The 20430-nt window shown below is 38.8% G+C and overlaps 1 protein-coding gene across 1 annotated transcript in view; it reads right to left on the minus strand.

Annotated features, from left to right (window-relative positions):
- ADAM22 (ADAM metallopeptidase domain 22) overlaps positions 1-20430 on the minus strand; it is a gene marked incomplete at its 5' end in the record, with an annotated part of 73083 nt that overhangs the window by 39181 nt on the left and 13472 nt on the right. The window contains 10 exons of the mRNA XM_010288116.1: positions 66-117; positions 1973-2063; positions 2519-2603; positions 4522-4688; positions 5544-5615; positions 8274-8348; positions 9627-9697; positions 14781-14850; positions 15502-15565; positions 19880-19962. Coding sequence (XP_010286418.1) covers positions 66-117; positions 1973-2063; positions 2519-2603; positions 4522-4688; positions 5544-5615; positions 8274-8348; positions 9627-9697; positions 14781-14850; positions 15502-15565; positions 19880-19962 — 830 coding nt within the window. The remainder of the gene's footprint in view (positions 1-65; positions 118-1972; positions 2064-2518; positions 2604-4521; positions 4689-5543; positions 5616-8273; positions 8349-9626; positions 9698-14780; positions 14851-15501; positions 15566-19879; positions 19963-20430) is intronic.

Consider the following 20430-nt stretch of genomic DNA (forward strand, 5'->3'; position numbering starts at 1 on the left):
TTTTCACACATTTCGTTTATGTCATTGTATGAAGGACATGACTTTTGTCTAGTGAAACACCTTACCCCGTGTCTCCCATTATGCATCCAGACCATGTGTCCTCACACTTACATTCACCTGGCAACAAAAATAAAAAAATTTCACAACCTGAGTCTTTTGAGTCCAAAGTAATACATTTCTTATCACAAAAAACACACTGTAGTTAATTCCATTTCATATTTAAACACAAATTGAAAAGAAGAATTCTCCAGTTTATTGCAAACCTTAGTTTAAGTGTATCAATGCACAATGAAAAACCTTCTTTCAAAAACTATACATGACTCTATGCAACCCTGAGCATTGGAAATGTGTCCTGTTTTTCTTTCCTTTCCCCTTAAAGCGAAGTTAGGAGAAACTGCAATGTCAGCCTCCAGCACTTGCAAAACATGAGTCAGCTCTCCTGCCTTCTCCCATGGCATGATACTTGATTCCCGAATTTTCAGAGTAAAAAAAATTAATCATTTTAACCCTTCTTCTAATTTTTCAGTTGTCTTCTACTACTATGCTAATGTGACTGGGGAAATCTTCGCTTGAAAAAAACTCCAAACAATAATGCACACAACAATGCATAGAACGGTCTGTAAACACAAGCCAGTACAGCAGGATCTAGAAGCTTCTTCCTCCGCTCTCCCTCCCTTCCCCACATGAGTCCCCAGCAGGCAAAGGGCTTCCCCAGGACCGCTTTGCTCTGGTCTCAGCCCTCCCCTTTCAAAACTGTGACTTGTCTCTATTTCTGTACATATGTTTACTTTTGCACATATGCTTTGCACGCATACTTTCATCTTTCTCTTTCTGCAGTTTGCCTTACTGTACAATGAACATCATACAATGAACATCAGTTTTATTGCTTCCATTTTAAAAGTACAATTAAAAAGGAAAAAAGGCTCTGCCCAACAGTTGCATTCTCCTCCCTCCCCACCAAAACCGCGTCCTACCACTCTGCTCAGCCAAAAGAAAGGGAATCACCACTATTATCACTTTCACTTTTACCTTGCCCGTGTATCAGGTTAATAATATGCTGCTGGAAAACGTATACTGAACATGTCAGTACCATAGAGCATCCGTCCTACACTTCTGAATATTTTTCAAAATAAAATTACGTAAACTGCAAAAACCTTTACATGCAGATGTATCTCCACACTATATACTGTTTTTACAATGCCTGGAAACAAAATTCGCCTAAGTGGAGTTCTATTACTCAATATAGTAATTTATTTTTTTTAACTGTAAGTCACATAAGTACACATGACCCACTAACCTAAGCACTCCATCATCGAAATTGTTTCAAAACTATACTATTATTATATCATCCATTGGTCTCTATCTGCTGGGACTTCATATAACATGGAAGCAGGGAGGGTGAGGTGCTTGTCAGGGGTGGAGATCTGAATTAAGGCATTGCAGGTAAATAGGGGTTACCAAGAAGTTCAATACCAAGGTTACAGCAGATAAATGGTAGTAGGGTGGCACATACAGGAGACTTGGGTAATCTACAAGAGGAATTCAATCAAGGCAAACAGGGAAAAAGCTATGTTGTCAAAACCGCCCTGGCATAACAGGATTGAGGTGGCTTCTCATCATCCCCAGGTCTAATAATGTATGTGTCTACTTTTGTGCCGTAAGATGGCAGCCATTCAGTCTGTGGGTGCGACACTGGTCTCCCTGAAATGAATGGAAGTGGCATACACCTTTATGATTTAATGAAATGGTGACACCAGTGCTGCAGCAGTCATGGGCAGGGGGATATCACAGCATGTAAATAGAGGAAAATCAATGATCTGTCAATCTCTCCTCATGTTATTACAGAAAAAGTAAAAATATTTCAACATTGTTAGACACGTGGGGAAAAAATACATATCAGAGAGACACTGATAAGATCCTCCACCTTTTAAGACTTTCTCTTGAGACAGAGTGAAAAAGCAAACAACCTTACCACTTAGAAGTTTTCTTCTGTCTGAGAAAATGCCAATGTTTTGGGCCAAGGTCTGTGCCAGGGTAACTGCCATTAAGTCTGGCTTTCCAAACTGAAAGAAACAAGCAAAGTAGGAAGAGTAATCAGTTACATACAGGTATCTCAGAGACAAGTGAAGTTTTTCTCATTTCAAGGTAATGAAAGCCAAAATCAGATGCACAGTGTCAAGAGTTCTTACTTCAGAGAAGGTAGATAATGGACAAGTGAGGAAAACTAAATGCTGGCTTATGGACAAGTTGAGTAAGACAAAGTCTTTTTCTTTTTTGCCATTGTGGCTGCAAGCATGAACGATGGGATATTAAAGAATCTGCTGAAAAGTATATTTGAATCCATATCTGATTTTATTCACTCATCACTCTTCATTGAGACATCCCTTCTACAGAGCAGCACCTAAAACTCTGCAACAGCAAAGCAGCAGCAAGATATTTTGAGGAACATGTCTGCAGTGATAAATTCTGTGCAGATAAATTTCCACCACTTTTTGCTCATATCAGTATCTCCACCTACCTCATTCACACCTCCGCCTTTAAGCAAGGAGCAGATTCCACCCGTGTGGGCTACACCACTCCGACTGCTCTGAAATCGACTCCCCCTTTAAGAAAAAAGGAAAAGTAAGTTTACCGTGCTCAGCCTGTGAGTTTTGCACCTATACATCCCAGTATTTACCCTTCTGACTTCCAAATGAGAAACATTTGCAAATGCTGGCTGCCACCACTACGCTGCAAACTATGCAAAAACAAAATGGGAAAAACATATAACCACTCACAAACCTCACATAAAAACTATCTCCAGAAAAGCTACACCTCAGACTACCTAATATAAGAAAGCATAAGAAGAAGGGGACTATTTTGCCAAAATCTTACCAGCCTTTTGTTCATTGACATACTTCCGCAGCAAGCAACTTCCACTGGCACGTGCTACAGACAGAGCGCAGGAGAGGCCACCACGCTGCCAATGCATGGGGTTCTAGTAGAATGACGTGTCTAGTTGGGCAATGCTGATGTGGCAAAACTCAAAGGGAGATGCCTTAGTGGCTCCCTGAGGCAGAGGTAGGTTAAAACTCCCTGGAACTGCATCTGATCTCACCCAGGGGACAGATGCACTAGGAGCTTAAATCTAATCATCCCTTTGGTGCTGACCACATCAGCATAAATGACTGCCAGTTACTGAAGACAAAATATACTCTGCTCCACTTCAGAGTACTGATCCATCCAAGCTGTGGAAAATTGTTATTTTCAAAGCAAAACAGAAAAACCTCAAGAAACAATACAATGGGCTAACTGTGCTGAAGGCGGCAGCGTACCATCACACCAGCCAACCTCACATCCCAACTTAGCTGTATCTCACTCACAAACATGATTTCAGAAACTGGTATTTCTAAACAGACTATGAATTCAATAGCTCAAACATCAGTGGTGGTGTTACAGACAGCACTGGAATTAGCATTACACTGGTATGCAGAGTCCCAGTCACAGGGCAAATGGGACCCTCTTTGTCCCAGACAATCCACAAATGTTCGTAAGAACAAGACCTTCCCCAAAGACTGTACAATATCACCAGAAAAGACACATGAAGGATGTGAGAAAACTCGATTCCCATTCTACAAATGAAGAACTGAGACACAGAGAAAACAAAATCTGCAAGCACCACTTGCAGATCTTACTAGCTCTTCTCATAGCAGAAGACAATGACAGTAATTAAGCATATGCAAAAATTCTGACAGGGTGGATACTGGGGTTGGGTACCCTGGCACCCTACCAGAGTCATGTGAAAGTGAGTTGTCTAGGTTAAGTTTATTCATATAGGCTCCTACAACAGTCAGTAGAGAGGGATAAGGACTCAAATAGAGCAATTCATCTGGCCTGTCTTGCGTGGATCAAAAGTCTCAGCCATGATCCTTTCCTCTATTTTTGTAGGTATGTTGTGTTATATCAATCTTATTTCCAAAACAACTAAGAGATTTAGAGAGAAGAACATTCCTCCCAGCTTATTCGCCTTACAGCACACGTCTCTCTGCAGGACAAACTGTTTCAACAATGTGAAACACTTCAGTAATCCTGCAGCATGCAAGTCATTCAACAAAGCAGGCCATAATGCTTTTTAAGCAGGAAACCTCACTGGTTTCAATACCAATGTTCTGCTTTTAAATAATACAGCAGGGCTGTCTGTGCTCCACTGCCAAAAAAGCTAACCTCCGACGTGGAACCATGCATCACCTTCCAAGCAGCTGTGCTTGCAGAGTAGGTAATTGCATAGAATAACCAAGGATTACAGCGCATGCAGCTTGGGCTTAGTATGTTAAAAATAAAATGAGAGTCAAACCTCTAGTTGCACTGGCAGGCAGTTTGTGCATTAACTTCTTCCCACCTCCCCATCAGAAACATTACTTTCTGAATTATTGTGGATTACACACACAACAGAAAGGAGATGCATCAGTCACTTGTGATAAGCAACCCCCAAGGAAAGAAAAAAAAAAAAACAGTAATAAAACATCACACGAGGTTACGTACGAAAAAAGGTGAACTGCGTCACTTTTCTCTCTGATAAAATCCCTCCTATATTTCATAAACTCACGTAGGGTCACCAAGGGGTTTTCAGATATGGTGAACTTGTTATCAGTAGCCCAGGTTTCCATGGCAACCAATACTATCCTGGTGTTAAGTTGTTCTTTATATATCTAGTACATTAACAGAATGAACAAATATATTACGTCAAATAGAGTAACGGTGAGTTTTACCCCTTTTTTGTAACAGCTTGCATTTTTACGTAACTAAATATTTAGCTTGTTCTAGCACACTTTAGGTTCTCCCAGGTGATTTTATCTCACTTAAAACCAACAAACAAACATGAAAACAAAGTAAAAATCTAAATTTTAGGCCTAATTCTTCAATCAGCCTAGAAGGGAGATGGGATTTTTGAAAAATTACCAGTTTTCACTGTTCTACATCTCTACAGGAGCGTTTAACCTCATGCTGGCCGAATCATGAAAAAAGAGCCATCCTTTCAATGCTGGGAGTTAATACTCCACATCAAATAGTTTCAAGAGTGGGAACTGCATTTTTTCTTTTTCTAGTAAGACCTTTCTGGGGTGAGGTACAAAAGCCAGGAGCTCATCTGACTTAGTGCCACAAATATAATTCTCATAATACACCTGTATGTCCCTATTTTAATTCATTTACTCAAATGTTCCTTTTCTGGAGAAATTTTAGTGCACTCTAATTTCAGATTGTCTTTTGGGTTTCAACATAGGGACCCTGTGTTAAAAATTGTCATATCTAAAATGCTCTTTAAAAAAACTCAGGCTCAAGGGATTGATCCAGCAGGATACTTAAATGTTTGAAGCCACAAAAAATCTCTAATGCATTACACAAAGGCTTTATAGGTGGCTGCCTGTAGCTCTAGATGAAAATTTGTCATCTTCACATATGTTATTATTCGGTATACCATGAACTGATAACTCCTGTATCTATCGGTAAGAGAATCATATGACTCATCTCACACGTAAAAGAACATTTAGTTGAGTGATACTTACTAAATCTGCCATGTTCACAACCGATTTAGCATAGCTGTTTGTATGGCCAACTGACAAACGATGCTTTTTACACTGTGAAACAAGCACAGACAGGTTACATATACAGACTTCAGAAAAATAAGCTCCACTTCCAAAAAAGCACTAAGTAAAAAGCAACCACATCAACAGTAAAACCCCCATGCAAGGTTTGGTCTCCTGTGCTGAATGGAATCTTAATAAGCAATAGTAGAAAATTGCTCAGAAATGCACATTACTGATATACTTTACAACAGCTGTTGTGAGGATCTATTAATTCCCATTTGGAAAGTACTCTAAGGTCTTTACTGAAAAATGCTATAGAAACAGGAACATATTGTTACTCTCTTCATTATCTTTATTACTGGCAATTTTTCCAAATGTCAATACAGAAATTAGCAACACAACTTCCACAGTTGAGATTTCTTTAGAGGTGTTACCCCAAGAGTGCCTGCATCCATGTTTTAATCTATCAGACTTTCTATTTTTTCCAGTTCTCTCTCTTAAGCTGTCTTCTGGATTTCTTCATGTACGATTTTACACTCCATAATGCCACAGTAAATGGTTCAAATCACTTTAGCAATCAAACTGCAATAGCACCTAGTAAAGGTGAAATCTGTAATACAATGGTATAAAGATGACACTGAAGATAGCTCTCCAGGTACTCCTATTTGCAGACAAAACACTTATAAATGAGCACCATGGGTATGAAAGTCACACGTATCTTAGAATAATTTAGGACAAAAGGGACAAGATTTTCAGAAATGTTTAACCATCTTCTGTCCCATGACGCGTGATTTTGCAGTGAAAGTTGTCCATATTTTCTGGAAGTTAGGATCTTTTAGTGGGCAAGAAGTGCCCAGCAGCTAGGGAGGGGGAAAGGCATGCTTTCAAGCAGGAATGGGGGAAAAACCACCAAAAATGAGGAAGTTACACTTACTAAAAAAGGAGAAGCTAAAAATGGTAGAAAGGATGAAATGAAAAAGCCACAAAATAAATGGAAAATGAAGCACATGAATGAAGGGAAATAAGTATACTACTCAAGTCTCTATCTGCAACTAAATAGAGTTTAAAGCTCAAACTTTAAGCCTCCAGCCTCTCTAAGTATCCTACAGAAATGTTTTTGGTATACTCATTTATAAGCCTATTTCAATGTTGGGGCTTTAGAAGCTTTATTCCATGACTGGAAGCAATGGTTTGGAGGAGCAGCTGAGAGGGCAGACAGGAGGGCAGCGCACCCCTCGCAGCAACAAGCGGCCGGGCAGGCTGGTGGGATGCAGCTGGCTCCACAGACCAGAGGAAGAAGCACCAGGTTCATGGCTCCCTCTGGGAGCACCTGGGGAGGCTGAACGGTGAAAAGGCTCTGACTCTGCACGTTGTCAGCTCCACGCCGAGTTCATCTGGAGTGCCGCAGCTACTACATGCACAGAGAGTAATCCAAATACACACACACACACTAGCCCAGGCTGTGGGGCCACTAGCCCAGAGCATATGACACTTCCTTCTCCCAGGTGGAAATTATTCGGCTTCTTTGACCACGGATGTTCACTGGCATTTGCTTCAGAGAATAAACTCCTAAGTGGACTGACTCTTGCAGTAGCTCTAATTAACCAAAATTAGGAAACATCGTCCTTGGGGGAGAATCAGCCTAGACAGGTAAGGTCCCAAGGAGAAAGTTGTGGCTTCAGGTCTTCAGAATCAAACACAATGACATCAATTTAGGGAATTCTGCATCCAGTATTGTCCATTTTAATCCAAGGATTTATTGCTATGCTCACCAAACTAAGCTGACAGAGGAGTATGCTGTCCAAGGACAGTGGCACATTCCCTTTACACTCTGATGTCTGTTTTTGCCAATTTGGTATTGCTTGAGAGAAGCTGCACATTACAGAACGGATAGGTAAAATGTACAGATACATTTTGATTTTAAAGCCATAAAGGACCATAAAATCAACTAATGTCACCTGTTGGAGGGGCACCACCAGTCTCTGAACTTTATCCAGTTACTTAAAGATCGAATCCTATTGTTTGTGTTTGACACTACAACATCTTCCACAAATACACTGTCTGGATTTGTAGACTGCAAGCGATGGAGAATTCACCATTTCCTTTGATATTGCTTTCATTCATTATTAACTATCTCCACCGACATAAATCTGTGCCTTTTTGCACTTGAATGAGCCTGGTTTTTCTTCAATACATTAATCTTTATTATGTCTCTTTCCACTACATGAAAGAGCCTATTTATTTTCTCACAAAGAAAGTACACAAGCTTAACAAAATAATTTTCTCTATATTGATTTGGTCAGATCAAAAAAATCTAGTCACTATTAATCTCTCCATTGTCAACAGCTGCTGCACAACTGCAATAACTGCATTATTGATTGCTTAGTGGCTATAACTAAGATAAGTGCTCAAGAAAGCCAGAAAGAAAATCATCAGCTTAAGTCACACTGACATTAGTTATTTTATGACACAAAGCTTTAATTTATAACCCTTCTTTCTGATGCTCAGGTCTGGTTACATTCCTGGTGAAACTACCTTGCCAAAATTCAGAAGCAACTTCATCAGTGGTTAATGAGACCATAATCTCTTCTCTTAAGGGCATGCTGAATTTATTCTGGCCATATATTGTTCTTCATTGTTATCCTTTATGGACCAAGTAAGACAATTTGATGTTAATAATTATAGGATGTTGAAGTGTGTCAGTCTTACCATTAGATGATCATTTACAATCATTAACTCAATGTATTTTGTCTCCTCTTCAACTTTACGTGGAATCTGACGAACCTACGGAGAGAGTACAACTGTAAGAACATCTAACACAGTACAGAGAAAGTGCAACTGGTAGCTAGAAATGGCTTCAGAAACCAAACTTCTCACGCATACATTTTTCCTATTATCTTAATTCTGGTCTCAGATACTGATGAAACTTCTGGTGCTTAGTTGCATCATTTTACAAACCTTTCACCTCCATCAGGACATTTATATGACCTTAAACAATCAGATAGAGCCTTTCAACCCATCTAATCCCAAATTTAGTTTTTTTTAAAGAAAGAGAATCCTCAGTGGGGCCTACGTCTCTAAATATGGCTTGTGTCAGTGATAAACTTTTTCTTTCATGGAGAAAGGGATCCCTCCTGCATTCTTTATGAAAAATCTCTGAAACAATTCTGTTATTTATTTGCACACTGTTCGATTCACACAGTGAATGCAGTACTCACCTCCATGTTATTCTTGCTTTGCATTTAGAAACGTTTATGACTGAGCTTCTTCACAGTTTCCTTGTTTTCCTGGATTTTCCAGGACAGTTATTACATCATTATGATTTCAAAATGCAGAGTAATGGCTAGGTTACAGAAAGGTAGTAAACCATCTGATATAAAGTAAGACGCTCAAGAATGACTTCTGAAATTTCTTCAGCATCCTTCTCACTTCTCTTTTGCCTCTGAGAGGCTTGCATTAGTTAGAGATGTTGAAGTCACCTTTCTCTCCCTCTGCTTTCAATATTTCATTTTTGCCTGCACTGCTCAGTCCCCCTGACCCTGCTCTGTCTTTACCTGTACTACTATCTGAGCTCTATTCCTAAAATGCAAAGAACTGCTGCTATCTTTCCAGGATACAAACAAACATTTGCACTTAGTGGCTCCCCCACTTTAATAAACAGGGAATGAACTCTCAGTTTGGAATATTTATTTTAAATCAAAGTCAAGTGAGATGAAGTAGCTACTTGTGACCATTGCAACATAAACAAATACTGTAAATGTTTCATTAATTGTGAGTTTCTGATAAAACTCTATACTCAGAATGAAAGAAAATATTTTAGCTACTTTTTCATTTACAATTTTGCAGTGTTTAACAATTTTATAACTCTTCAGGTAGGCAATGTCCAAGAGAACCCAACAATGTTTTGTCAATGTTAGATATCTCTTTTTGTAATAGCTGTACTGATAGAGACCTCATACCACATCAGCAGTGGCAGCAGGACTCCATCTGGACAAATTAATTCAGCAGACACAAAACAAACTTGATGGTATATTACATATAAACAAGGATACTGGCACATACCTGCCTTTTACTTCTTTTATGTCTTGGCTTTACAACAAACTTCTGTGATGTAGTATTCATTTGCCAGAATTCTAAGCAGAAAACACAGGCAAATACACTGAATGACTACAAGAATATAGCCCAACAATTAGTGACCCTGATGCAGAATGACAGTAGTGTGGCATCCTTCTGCACATTAGATGCAGTAACAACTCCTTTTTTCAAGTTTCCAGCTACAAAGGAGGCAACGTTACAGATGCTTCCCAGAAACAGGGTTCTTATTAAAAACTCTACTAGTGATAATCTGGGTCTGCTGAAACAGATGATCTGTGGGTGTCACACTTCAGAAAGCACAGCAGATGTTCTACACCAAAACTTCACCAACACTGGGCATGTAATATTATTAGCACAGTGCTTCCATGGAGTGAATCACATTTTCAGGAATTCAGCAGACATTCACAGAGCTCTCACAATAGCTACCTAAGTCAATAAGAAGAGCATGGAAGGCAGAATTAATTCTTTAAGATGATTATATTCACAAAGTAAAATGTTAGTTGGGAGAAGCCTTTATGAGATTTTGGCAGCGTTCATTATCAATAGCGTATTCCTCCCTGCTAATCCCACTATATCTTTAATTTTTTAAACCTCTGATCATAAGCACCAAGTAGTTTATTCTTTTGCCAACTACCTTTCACCAAATCTATTACTAGCCGCTTACGGAGAGGTACACATTGTAAACGAAGCAGAAGACAATACTTGCTCTCACCCTTTTAAATGTCCAAGTATTTTTCCGTCTTTAATTTTAGATTCATAGTCCCTGCCTCACTTTTCTCTATAGAACAGAAATCTCTTTCCTTATCTTGTATAAACATGTTTACTATTCACATAACCGCAAGATCTTTCTTTGAAACACATAAATTCAATGTTTGCAGTTGCTTATTTTGTAATATCTTTTCCCTCTGTCCCCTCCTTTGTACTTTCTCCAGCTTTGCATATCCTTTCAGTCTCCAGGGATTGAAAACTGCTTTCAGTATTCCAGACTGGTTTTATCAATCCTGCAGGGAAGTAGACAGTACTATAGCAGCTGTGTGAATTGAGGGACTTACAGTTCATGTACTTTTGTACACAACTTCCATTTGTTTTACAAAATCCTAAACAGTTCAGTTTCGCTGGTGAGGCAGGAAAGTTTCTCAGAGCTCCACCTTCCACCTGCTATACATCAACTGCACAATTTCTGCATGAGGTTCAAACAACAGAATTAAAAACAATGCCAAAAGGAATTTGACAGGGCTGCCATATCATGAAAACACGAAGCTGAATTGCCCATCTGACAAAACATTACCAGGTGTAAGTGCTTATCTTAAGTAGTAGCTAGTAGTGGCTAGCTACTGATAAGACAAACCAGGAAAGCAAACCATGACTAACTGGTATGGTCTTGGCTAAATCTTGAGGATTATACTGTCATTTTGATATGTGAAGTTTGCAGGTATCTTTTAATGAAGGGCCCTGGACAATCATAGGCCCTTTGCTTAAAAATGTTTTCATGATTACATCAGTGCACTGAGAATTTTCTTTACAAAAAGGACCTAAAATAAATTAAATCACATGCAAGGGTCTCTATTTATTGCTTAAAGACCTGCAGTCTCTAGAGCTTGCAATGACGAGAAACTAAATCTTGGTTTTTACAAATTTGTTTTTGATTATGCTTTATGTATCTTGATTAATTTAGCCTGTGTTCTAGTGCCACACAACTGGCTCTCAACCTGTCATTTGAGGCTTTATACCATCATTAATGAAACTGGTAAAAATACAACTTTTCAATCAATAAAATAATAACTTACAGTATGTTTATAGGGTCTCAGATAACTTTACCAGCAAATGCAATCGTTTTACCCACCATCGGAAGTCAGTCATCTCTAGAGGGGAATGATGCAGCCATTAATGTTAACACATTAACACACATTAACACTATGCTATAATTCACAAGCTGGATGAATTCACGCAGGGTGTATTTCCAGCCAGGGACCCTCACAAAAAAGAACATGACCAGCAAAATCACAGGAAATGTAGATTGCTGAGAAAGCCTAGCAGAAATTTTGATGAGAACATACTACCTTGAAAAAGTGTAATGAGGATTCAAGTGATCTCAAAAGAAAAGGACAGCTTTTATGCATTATTTGAAAAACAACACCTTCAACAACACAGCTTTGTCTAAGACCATGCCAGGGCACTATACGTCTCAATACAGACTGCGAGAAAAAATACAGTCTACTAAATCATGAAGCCAAATGCTCTAAGCACGCCAAGTCATCCATCCAGGCTTTTCTTATTTGAAGTCCTCATTACCTCCTCAGACCATTGCAAAGTACAGTACAATTTATTCTTTTCTGCAATAGCTTCTTTTTTTTTTAATACCCAAGGAGCTAAAGAATGTAAAAAGTACATTGCTATCGAACTGTGGTATAATAGTGTGTGCTTTTACTATCACTGATATAGAGTAATCCCTATTACTTGATTTTTTCCCTTTCTAACGTCAATACTGAAGCTGATGATACAACCAGTCCATTCCTAATGCAGTGCTGAGTGGAAAATTTAGCTTACACATAGACTCTTTTAAAGATAAGAAGAAAATCTTGACATCAAGGAAGATCTCGTCATGCTAGGCAAATTGATAAATTGTGAGAGTAATAAGGAATATAAGAAATACCGATGACATAAGCTAGCACCGCGCTTGCTACTAATAATAATGATTCTGCTGTAGTACTTTAAAAAAAAAATCAGTCACAACGATATTATTAGCAATTAATTGCAAATATTGTTTGAAGAAAACAAAAAAAGGAAAAGTCAAGACAACAGTCAGCACTCTCCAGCCTGGTAGGGAAGAGGCAGTGCCAAGCAGAGACACTGGTAGGGCAGCATGTATGAGGAGCGAAGGTCTGGCAGGGTGTGCAGCAGGTTGGGGGATGAACGACAGAGCTCCTGTGGGCACAGGGATGGGGAAGCGGAGGTGGTGAGGACTGCTCTCATCCTCTGGAGCTATGGCAATGCATGGACAATAACTTAGAGATAAATCGAATAATCACAGAGAAAGAAAAATCATGGGATTCCTACTGAGAATACAATCTATTACATCTACCAAAATTTTCACTACAAACCTCAGAAACACCCTTCCAAACAGTTTTACAAAAACAACTACAGTCATGTGGGAGAGCAGATTGGTGAGTTAAAGTTTACTTCTTCATATATGGGATCCTAAACATAAAGCAATAGAAGATTAGCACCTTATACCTCTTAGCCACATTACAAATATCTGTATAATTAAGACCACTAGCACTCCACAATTAAATCTCCTTTTCAAACTTTTCTACAATCTTGGGATTCTAATTCAATCCAATGGCAACATCTTCCATTATGTCACAGGCCGGACTTTGTACAGCAAAGACAGCAACTATTTACTTGTTATCTACAGTAAAATCAAAACTGTACAAACATATCTGGATGAAGGCGGGGGGGAGAAACTGAAGTCCTATTTTGACAGTTTTTTTGAAAATCAAGAAGCTTTGGTGGAGGTGAAACTGGTGGATTATACTTGCAATTAATTCCTTTTCATAATTTTAAAAGCAGAAAATAACTTTATTCCAAAATCTGGAAAACATAAAAATTCACTATCAGGAAATCTTACAAGACAGCTGATAGATACCTGCTAAGTATCAGCTCTAGCAGTCTCCTACTTTAACAACCTGAGGCAGAAGAATCATTTTAAACTCAGCAGTGGTTGTATTATTTCCAGCCTCTCAAATGCCATATCCTTAAGAAAGCGTGATGAAAGATGCACTTTATTATTTGGCCTTATGTTCAATAAATTGTTCTCATTACACTACCATCTTCACAAGTACAGGGGGTAACCACGGTATGTGTGTAAAGTGTGTGTACACATGAAGCTTCATAATACAGATGTTGACGTCCTGCACTGCATGAGCCTTCTGTGCTGCCCTTCCATCCCAACACCTTCTCCAGCTTGCCTGGGCAATCACCAGCAGAGGACATGATGCACCAAGCTGGGATAATGTTTTTTTTTTTTAGACTCAGAAAGATTCATTCTTCGAAACTGAAATCAAGGTGACCCAATTGTAGCAATTTAGCAATTTCCCTTGTTTTTTCTCATTAGCTCTCTGAATGATTCTACTCCGCTTAACAACTAGCAAACCTGCACACACTGTGCTCCAGACAAGGACCCATCTATGTGCAGTGCCCAGCACCATACGATCCCAGATCCAACTGTTACCATACGACAAACAGTTTGTAACAAGATGACTGGACATCTGTAAGTCTCATGAAGAAATTAGTCTAGAGGTGGTTTCTACCAAAATGACAGTGTCTATGAAGGTCAGCTTTATTTATCTAGGATATATTTTGTAGAGTAGGAAAATGCACCTGTAAAGCTGGCAAATCCTTGACAGAATGGGGATATGGCATAAAGACTGCAATTTCAGCTTCAATTAACAAGCCAACTTCTCAGATAAAAACTTGTTTTTTATAAAAACCTTTTCTCCCTCCACACACAATATAACTGTTTGTGGGGATTCATCACTACAAGCACTTTACATCACGTCTGCCTCCAAACTCATTTGCACTGAAATGCATAACCCACACTACAGCCAGTACTGTGAAAGATGCTGAGCAGACTGGGGATGAGAGAGTCACTGAACGCTGACTGTATTTGGCAAGTTCTTGTCTCCCAGTCTTATGCTCACACTTCAGTACTCACCCTCTATCTCAAAAGAGGAAAAATCCATGAAGAGTTACCAGCCACTGGCAATGTGGGGTTTATTTTCATCATCTTTAAGCCACCTCAGTCCTTTCCTTTCTACAACTACTATCTTATAATGCAGTCCATAGACTGCACAACTTGCTAAGAGAAACATACATCACAACATGAAGGTCTAGGAGAGGTTTGATTCATCGGATTCACGGTTTTTTCAGTGCTTCAGGTTATTTCCCAGTGCCTTCAGTGTTTCAGATTCTCTGTTTTCAGTGCTTTTTTATTTAATCAGTAAAAAGAAAAGATATACAAATAAACAATAGGCTATCAGAAGATTACCTATCAAATACGATTAATAAATTTGGCCTTAGACTAAAACAAGTTAGTAAGTCACGAATATTAAAAAATCATACCAGATGGCAGGTCATCCGAAGGAAATTCAAACAACTTGGATTTGTAAACAGAGTGGAAATGGAAGTCATCCTGAAATAGTAAATAATTGCATGTATTAAACCTGGATAAACTAATCCATCTCATGAGCATTACACAGTTCCAAAGGTCCTTGTCATCCAACATCTACACTAATGAACATGCAAGTTGCAAGGCACTATTAGTCTACACTCTTCTCCTTTTCCCAACTGTCATGTGATCGTTAACACCACAGTTAATCAGATTTTACTTGAAACATCTGAGTACATCAAATGGAGTGGCTGAGCATGCTTAAAGCTAAGCTTAAGAGAGCTGCCCAGGGAACATCTGAGAGTCACAGGAGCTGCTGAACTGGAGTTGAGGCCGAACAAGGAGAAGGATGTAATGAATCCAGAGCAGGAACTTCCAGAGAAGGGGACAGGACACTCACAGGCTTCTCCTCCTGGCTCCAAGGGACCCTCATCACCCTCTGGTGCTGCACTGCTCTACATCCAAGTGTTAGGGAGTACACACATATACACATACCACTGCTCAATCTTTGGAGGTCTACTTTTGCCTGTGGTGATGGGAACTCACATATGAGGTAAATGAGTTGGGAATGAGAGGATGACCCTTTGGTCTCATGTAGGCCTTACGCCTACCCTGTACCCACAAATGTCTGTATTCAACAAACAACACAGCAGGGCTACTGTAAGTTCTACTTACATCTGAAGTGTAGTTTTCATCTGGCTCAATAAGGTAAGTATGATTTCCATCATAGAACATCCCACTGTCAAAAGCATGAAATGTAAATACTGATTTAATAAACAAATACTAGTGCAACATGAAGTAAGATTAAGAAGTTCATATATTTTAAAAATCTAAGTATTTAGAAAAGGAAGCAGTTAAAAATAGTTTCAGGAACGTTTCAGAATGTCATTCTGAGTCAATCTTTTGTTTCTTCGCTTCAGAAAGAAGTACAAAGGGCTTAACTGGCTCTTTTGGGTGTACAGGGCTTTTTGGGGCATTTCAGCAATAATAGTTATGACAGATGGTCTTTTTAAATTGAGATAGTTTAAGTTTATATTTCTAGGAAACAATAATGGCTATATGCACTATCATATCAATACAGACATTATACGATGTTCATGGTAAGGAGATAAGACACCCCATCAGACGGGCTTCCAACGGGTTGTGGTGAAAAGATACAGAGGATCAAGCCTTCTGCCATACCCATAGTTCTGGCAAAGTACTCATGATCTCTTCCTTAATGGCACAGTCTCCTCAGCCACAGAAATTTGAAGGTCATTCATGATACGCATACTGCTATGTATCTCAGAAAATCTGCCACTTTTCTTGTCCACACACAATCACCAATTTTTCATATTAAACTCCAACACACAGTTCAACTCTAAATGAAGAACAAACTGAAGTGTTAAGGCTCTCTAAACGGGTGAAGATAGCCTGTGACAGTAACACTGGATGTTTTTGTATTACCACTCAAATGCACAGCAAAGGTAAGGGCCATTCCTGTGAGGATGTTTTCTGTTTATTTCGGTTTTTACTAAACTTTACCTTAAGTTTACTTAGGTAAAGAAGGTACTGAGGTTTAGTCTTTAACATAATGCAGGATGCACAAGTGTGGGTGAATTGCACCTTAAAAGAAAGCGTTGATACAGACATTACTCTATAAAAGCATAAAACCAAAGGGCATTTCTTATATCACTGTCATTCTGATCTTCAACCAGATCAGCATATTTTTTTAATAATTTTGCCTTTATTGCAGTGGCATGCATGGTTGGGATTAGGCTGTATCAGCATGTCCCTTTCAAAGTGCCACTACTAAGGGCTTTAAGCTTGGCCATAAATATGAGCTGTAAGTTCAAACTTGGCACATAGTATACAACAGCAGCATGAAAGCAAGATTATTTATTTATTTAGATTGCACTTTAGCAAACTTTTAGGTATTAAAAAAACTCCACCAGAATTATAAACAAGACCAGATATTTTTCTTTTTTCTCATGCAGCTTTTTTTTTTTAATCAGCAAAATTGCTTTTGGTTCTGCACAGAACCAGATGTAGTCAGTAACATAACATCATTCTGTTCCTCACTACTAAGAAATATAAGCATATATTAAGGTTGTAAACCATTATAACTATTGATGAGCATACTTCTTTTAGGATCATTCACTTATGGGGTTAACCGTGTAGCATTCACAGAAGTAGCTTGGGTTGCTGCCTAACATACATCAAATGTGACCTACAATTTAAAGCTGTTTCACCTTTCAAATTACCTGTGTCTATTCTTTAGAAATAAATACTGTCTACACATCTTAAGATAAATATTCTAGCACCTGCTGAAGCTTCTGTGTCTGGGAATAAGATGAGATTTGGGAACATCCTGCAATTCTTAATCAGGTAAAACTTCCTTCCCTCTAACTGCAATTTTACTTAAGCACAGTCTGCAAGACGAAGCACTAACAGCAAATGGCTTCTCATGCGACTGTCGCACCCAGCAGCACTGACTTCTGATCAAGTCACTCAACAGTGACAAGAATAGTAGTTACTGCTGACCTACAGATCTGACTTGCCCACTCAAAGTGTTTATGGCTCTTTTCAAACCAACTTCAATGGTCCAGTGCTCCATAAACAAATCACACACCCACGGATGTGTCAGAGAGAAGGCAACAGCAAAATACAGGCCATTTCAAAAACCTGAATTTTGATTATGTATTATTCTTCAAACAAACAAATTTGTAGTCGTGGAAGTCGAATTTGCAGTAATAACAGCAGTTTTCATATTCACCACCAGTGGGCAGCAAAATCATAGACCAACCGGGTGTCTCCGTGATTCGCCTTGAAACAGGACTGCAAGTCGTGCCTGACTATATAGCTTGTTTATATCCCAGCAAGCAGTGTTTTGCATTCGAAGTTTTTTGTGTTAACTCATAGGAAACTGTGATTACTGCATATCCCACAAAAAACAAACAAACAAAAAAATCCAAACAAAATGGCTCGCTCAGAGTTAAGGTTGCAGAGATATATGTTTCATCAGCAAAGTCATTATGAGAAGAAATTTGTAATTTTAAGTATTCTGTTAGCCAGTCATGCGATTAATTTAACTAATAAAAGGAAGGCTACAATATAGACATTACCAACAGAAGAACTCATAAGTTATGATTAAAAAACCACAACATTTTCTCAACATGTATGAAGAATTCTGCTGTTACTGGACAAGATCTAGGGGTACTAATAAGTAAGAGAGGAGATTAGCATAAACTTTGGGAATATGAAGCTTATTATTCTATTAAAAGCATCTGTTCTGTCTTACGCACTTCCTAAAATTCATGAAAGCAAAGCTCCTGCCCTGCAGATCTTATTAGAAGAAAACTCTCCCCAGCTTCGCTTATTCCAGCGAGACGCTCCAAACTGTGGTTGGAGCGAAGGAGCTCTCATTGTCGGTGTGAGTTTCTAGTACTTAACATTTGAAGTCGACTGTGGAGGAGCTAGTTGTAATGATGGAGATGCAGTGTCAGAGAATGTGAGTTTAATACAGCTCAGAAAAACACTACTTTCTCATACTGGACGCTGGAATTACCAGCCTGCTCTAGTAAGCTTCATATTGCATCTTGCGTGAAGGATAACTGCTGAAACTTTACTGTATCAGAAAAAGGGAGGGGGGGGGGAACCCCCTACCTCTCAAGGGAGAGCTGAATTATACAGGGGAAGAAAATGCATCTTCCATCATGTAACTGTGTCAGAAAGGACCAATTCGTGTATCAGGCAATTTAAGAATACAGAGCAGTAGGAGGGTCAGTTGGTCTTAAGAACAAATCCACAAAAGGAGGACAGGAAAGGACACATGCTGGCTCTCCTTCCTTTCTGCTTTTTCTCCTAGGAGTTAGAAGGGGCCAAGACCTAATGGATCATTGCTAATGGAAGCCATGCTCAGGGTGGCTCAGGATGCATTAGCATGCTACTATTTTTAGGTTCGCTGTCCATACAGAAACTGGACTCATGTTTCTTAAGCTGCTCAGCCTTGATCATAAAAAAGATCAATACAGCCGTAAATCAGCCAAGTGCAAGGATGACAAGTCTTCTCCATGCATTGTCCCTCTTCCTAACAAAGAATATGCAAATACAAAAGAAAGACACTACTTAAAGGTGTGTACTTATATGGCTGATACCAATACTACAGAATAGTTGGAGATAGTAAGCTGAAGAAGATTTCCATCAGCTAAGCCCTGCTTCCTCAGAAAAAGGCAAAGCTCAGGTAATCTTCACACAGGCTCGCTTGCTGCCATAACATTGCAAGCTGATCTCGGTATCAAAAGTGCTGAGATCCCATCATTCCCAGATTCAACAGACGCTGAAGTTGCTCAGTTGCTCGGAAAACCTGACTAGCTTCTTTCAATAGTGCCAAAACTAGACAGGTCCAAAAGCTGTATAATCAACACAGCTCCATGTGATCTTCAGATAACAGACACTTTAATTATATTATCACTAAAATGATGTACTTTAAACAAAATATTATTGCACCATTTTATATCCTTTCTTCCAGATCTTCCAAGATTTTACTATATCAAAGGTATTACTCCATGCACACAGCTTAAGGTCAGCCATTCTGTGAAGAAAATGGATAGGAAAAGAGAAACTCTAAACCAATACTTTCCTTTGTAAAAAGAGTAGAAAAGAAATATAAAATACATTGTATTGTGTTCAACAGAACACAATTTCCCAATGGTTCACGTCAATACTAGCAGTGTTTTTTATTCTTGTAGAATAGGATGTTTTCAGCTACTTTTACTCTTCTATTACTATAACAAATTATCTTAAAACAATACCTGGCCACTGTCAGATGTCCTCAGTTTAAAAAAAAAAAAAGGAAAATAAATTTTCATGCTTTGTCAGCTAGTTCTGAAAACAAACAAACAAGGCTTTTGCAAGGTTCAAATTAAACCCATTTTTTCTAAAGATTGTTGAGCACTTAGTATTGGTGACAAACTAATAGGAAAATAAATAGCACTTATTTTACTATAAACAGCTTTATTTTGCTTAAAAGACTAATAAGCAAAGGCCAGTAAAAACAAACCAGCAGACTTACTGTAATCCATGGCATGTTGACAAGGCAACAAATGATACAGGATTTCCTCGAATTTCTCCCTGATAATAGCAATGTTCACCCCCCTGAAATTGGAAATTGAGACTGTAAATCCACAGGACATCCCACAGTATCACACTCCATCCTGTCAAACACTGCTTTTTCATAAATACATTGCCAACCCACTGACATGGCACCAAGAACTGACTATCACTCACAAGAGTGTTCATCCCACCTCCTTTTATTAGCCATGGTTTGGTACCTAGACAGACATCATCATTTCAACTCTCTCCACCAAATGAAAATATTTTCAGTGTGAAATCCCTGGCATCCTGAGACAGGTTTCAGGACAAATGACTCCAGAAGTACTCGTCTTTCTTCACTGACTAGGAAAAGAGTTGGCAATAGGGGGCTTAGACTCAACACCTGATCTGCACATAGCTACATGGGACAAGATGAACTCTGCTCTCAGGGTAAGGCAATTCCCTTCTTCTGAGGAGAAAAGTATGAATAATAATAACACTTGATTAAAAAAGAGAACAATCAAAAGTGCT

Source organism: Phaethon lepturus, unplaced genomic scaffold, assembly GCF_000687285.1.
Source record: "Phaethon lepturus isolate BGI_N335 unplaced genomic scaffold, ASM68728v1 scaffold11145, whole genome shotgun sequence".
Taxonomy (NCBI): Eukaryota; Metazoa; Chordata; class Aves; order Phaethontiformes; family Phaethontidae; genus Phaethon; species Phaethon lepturus.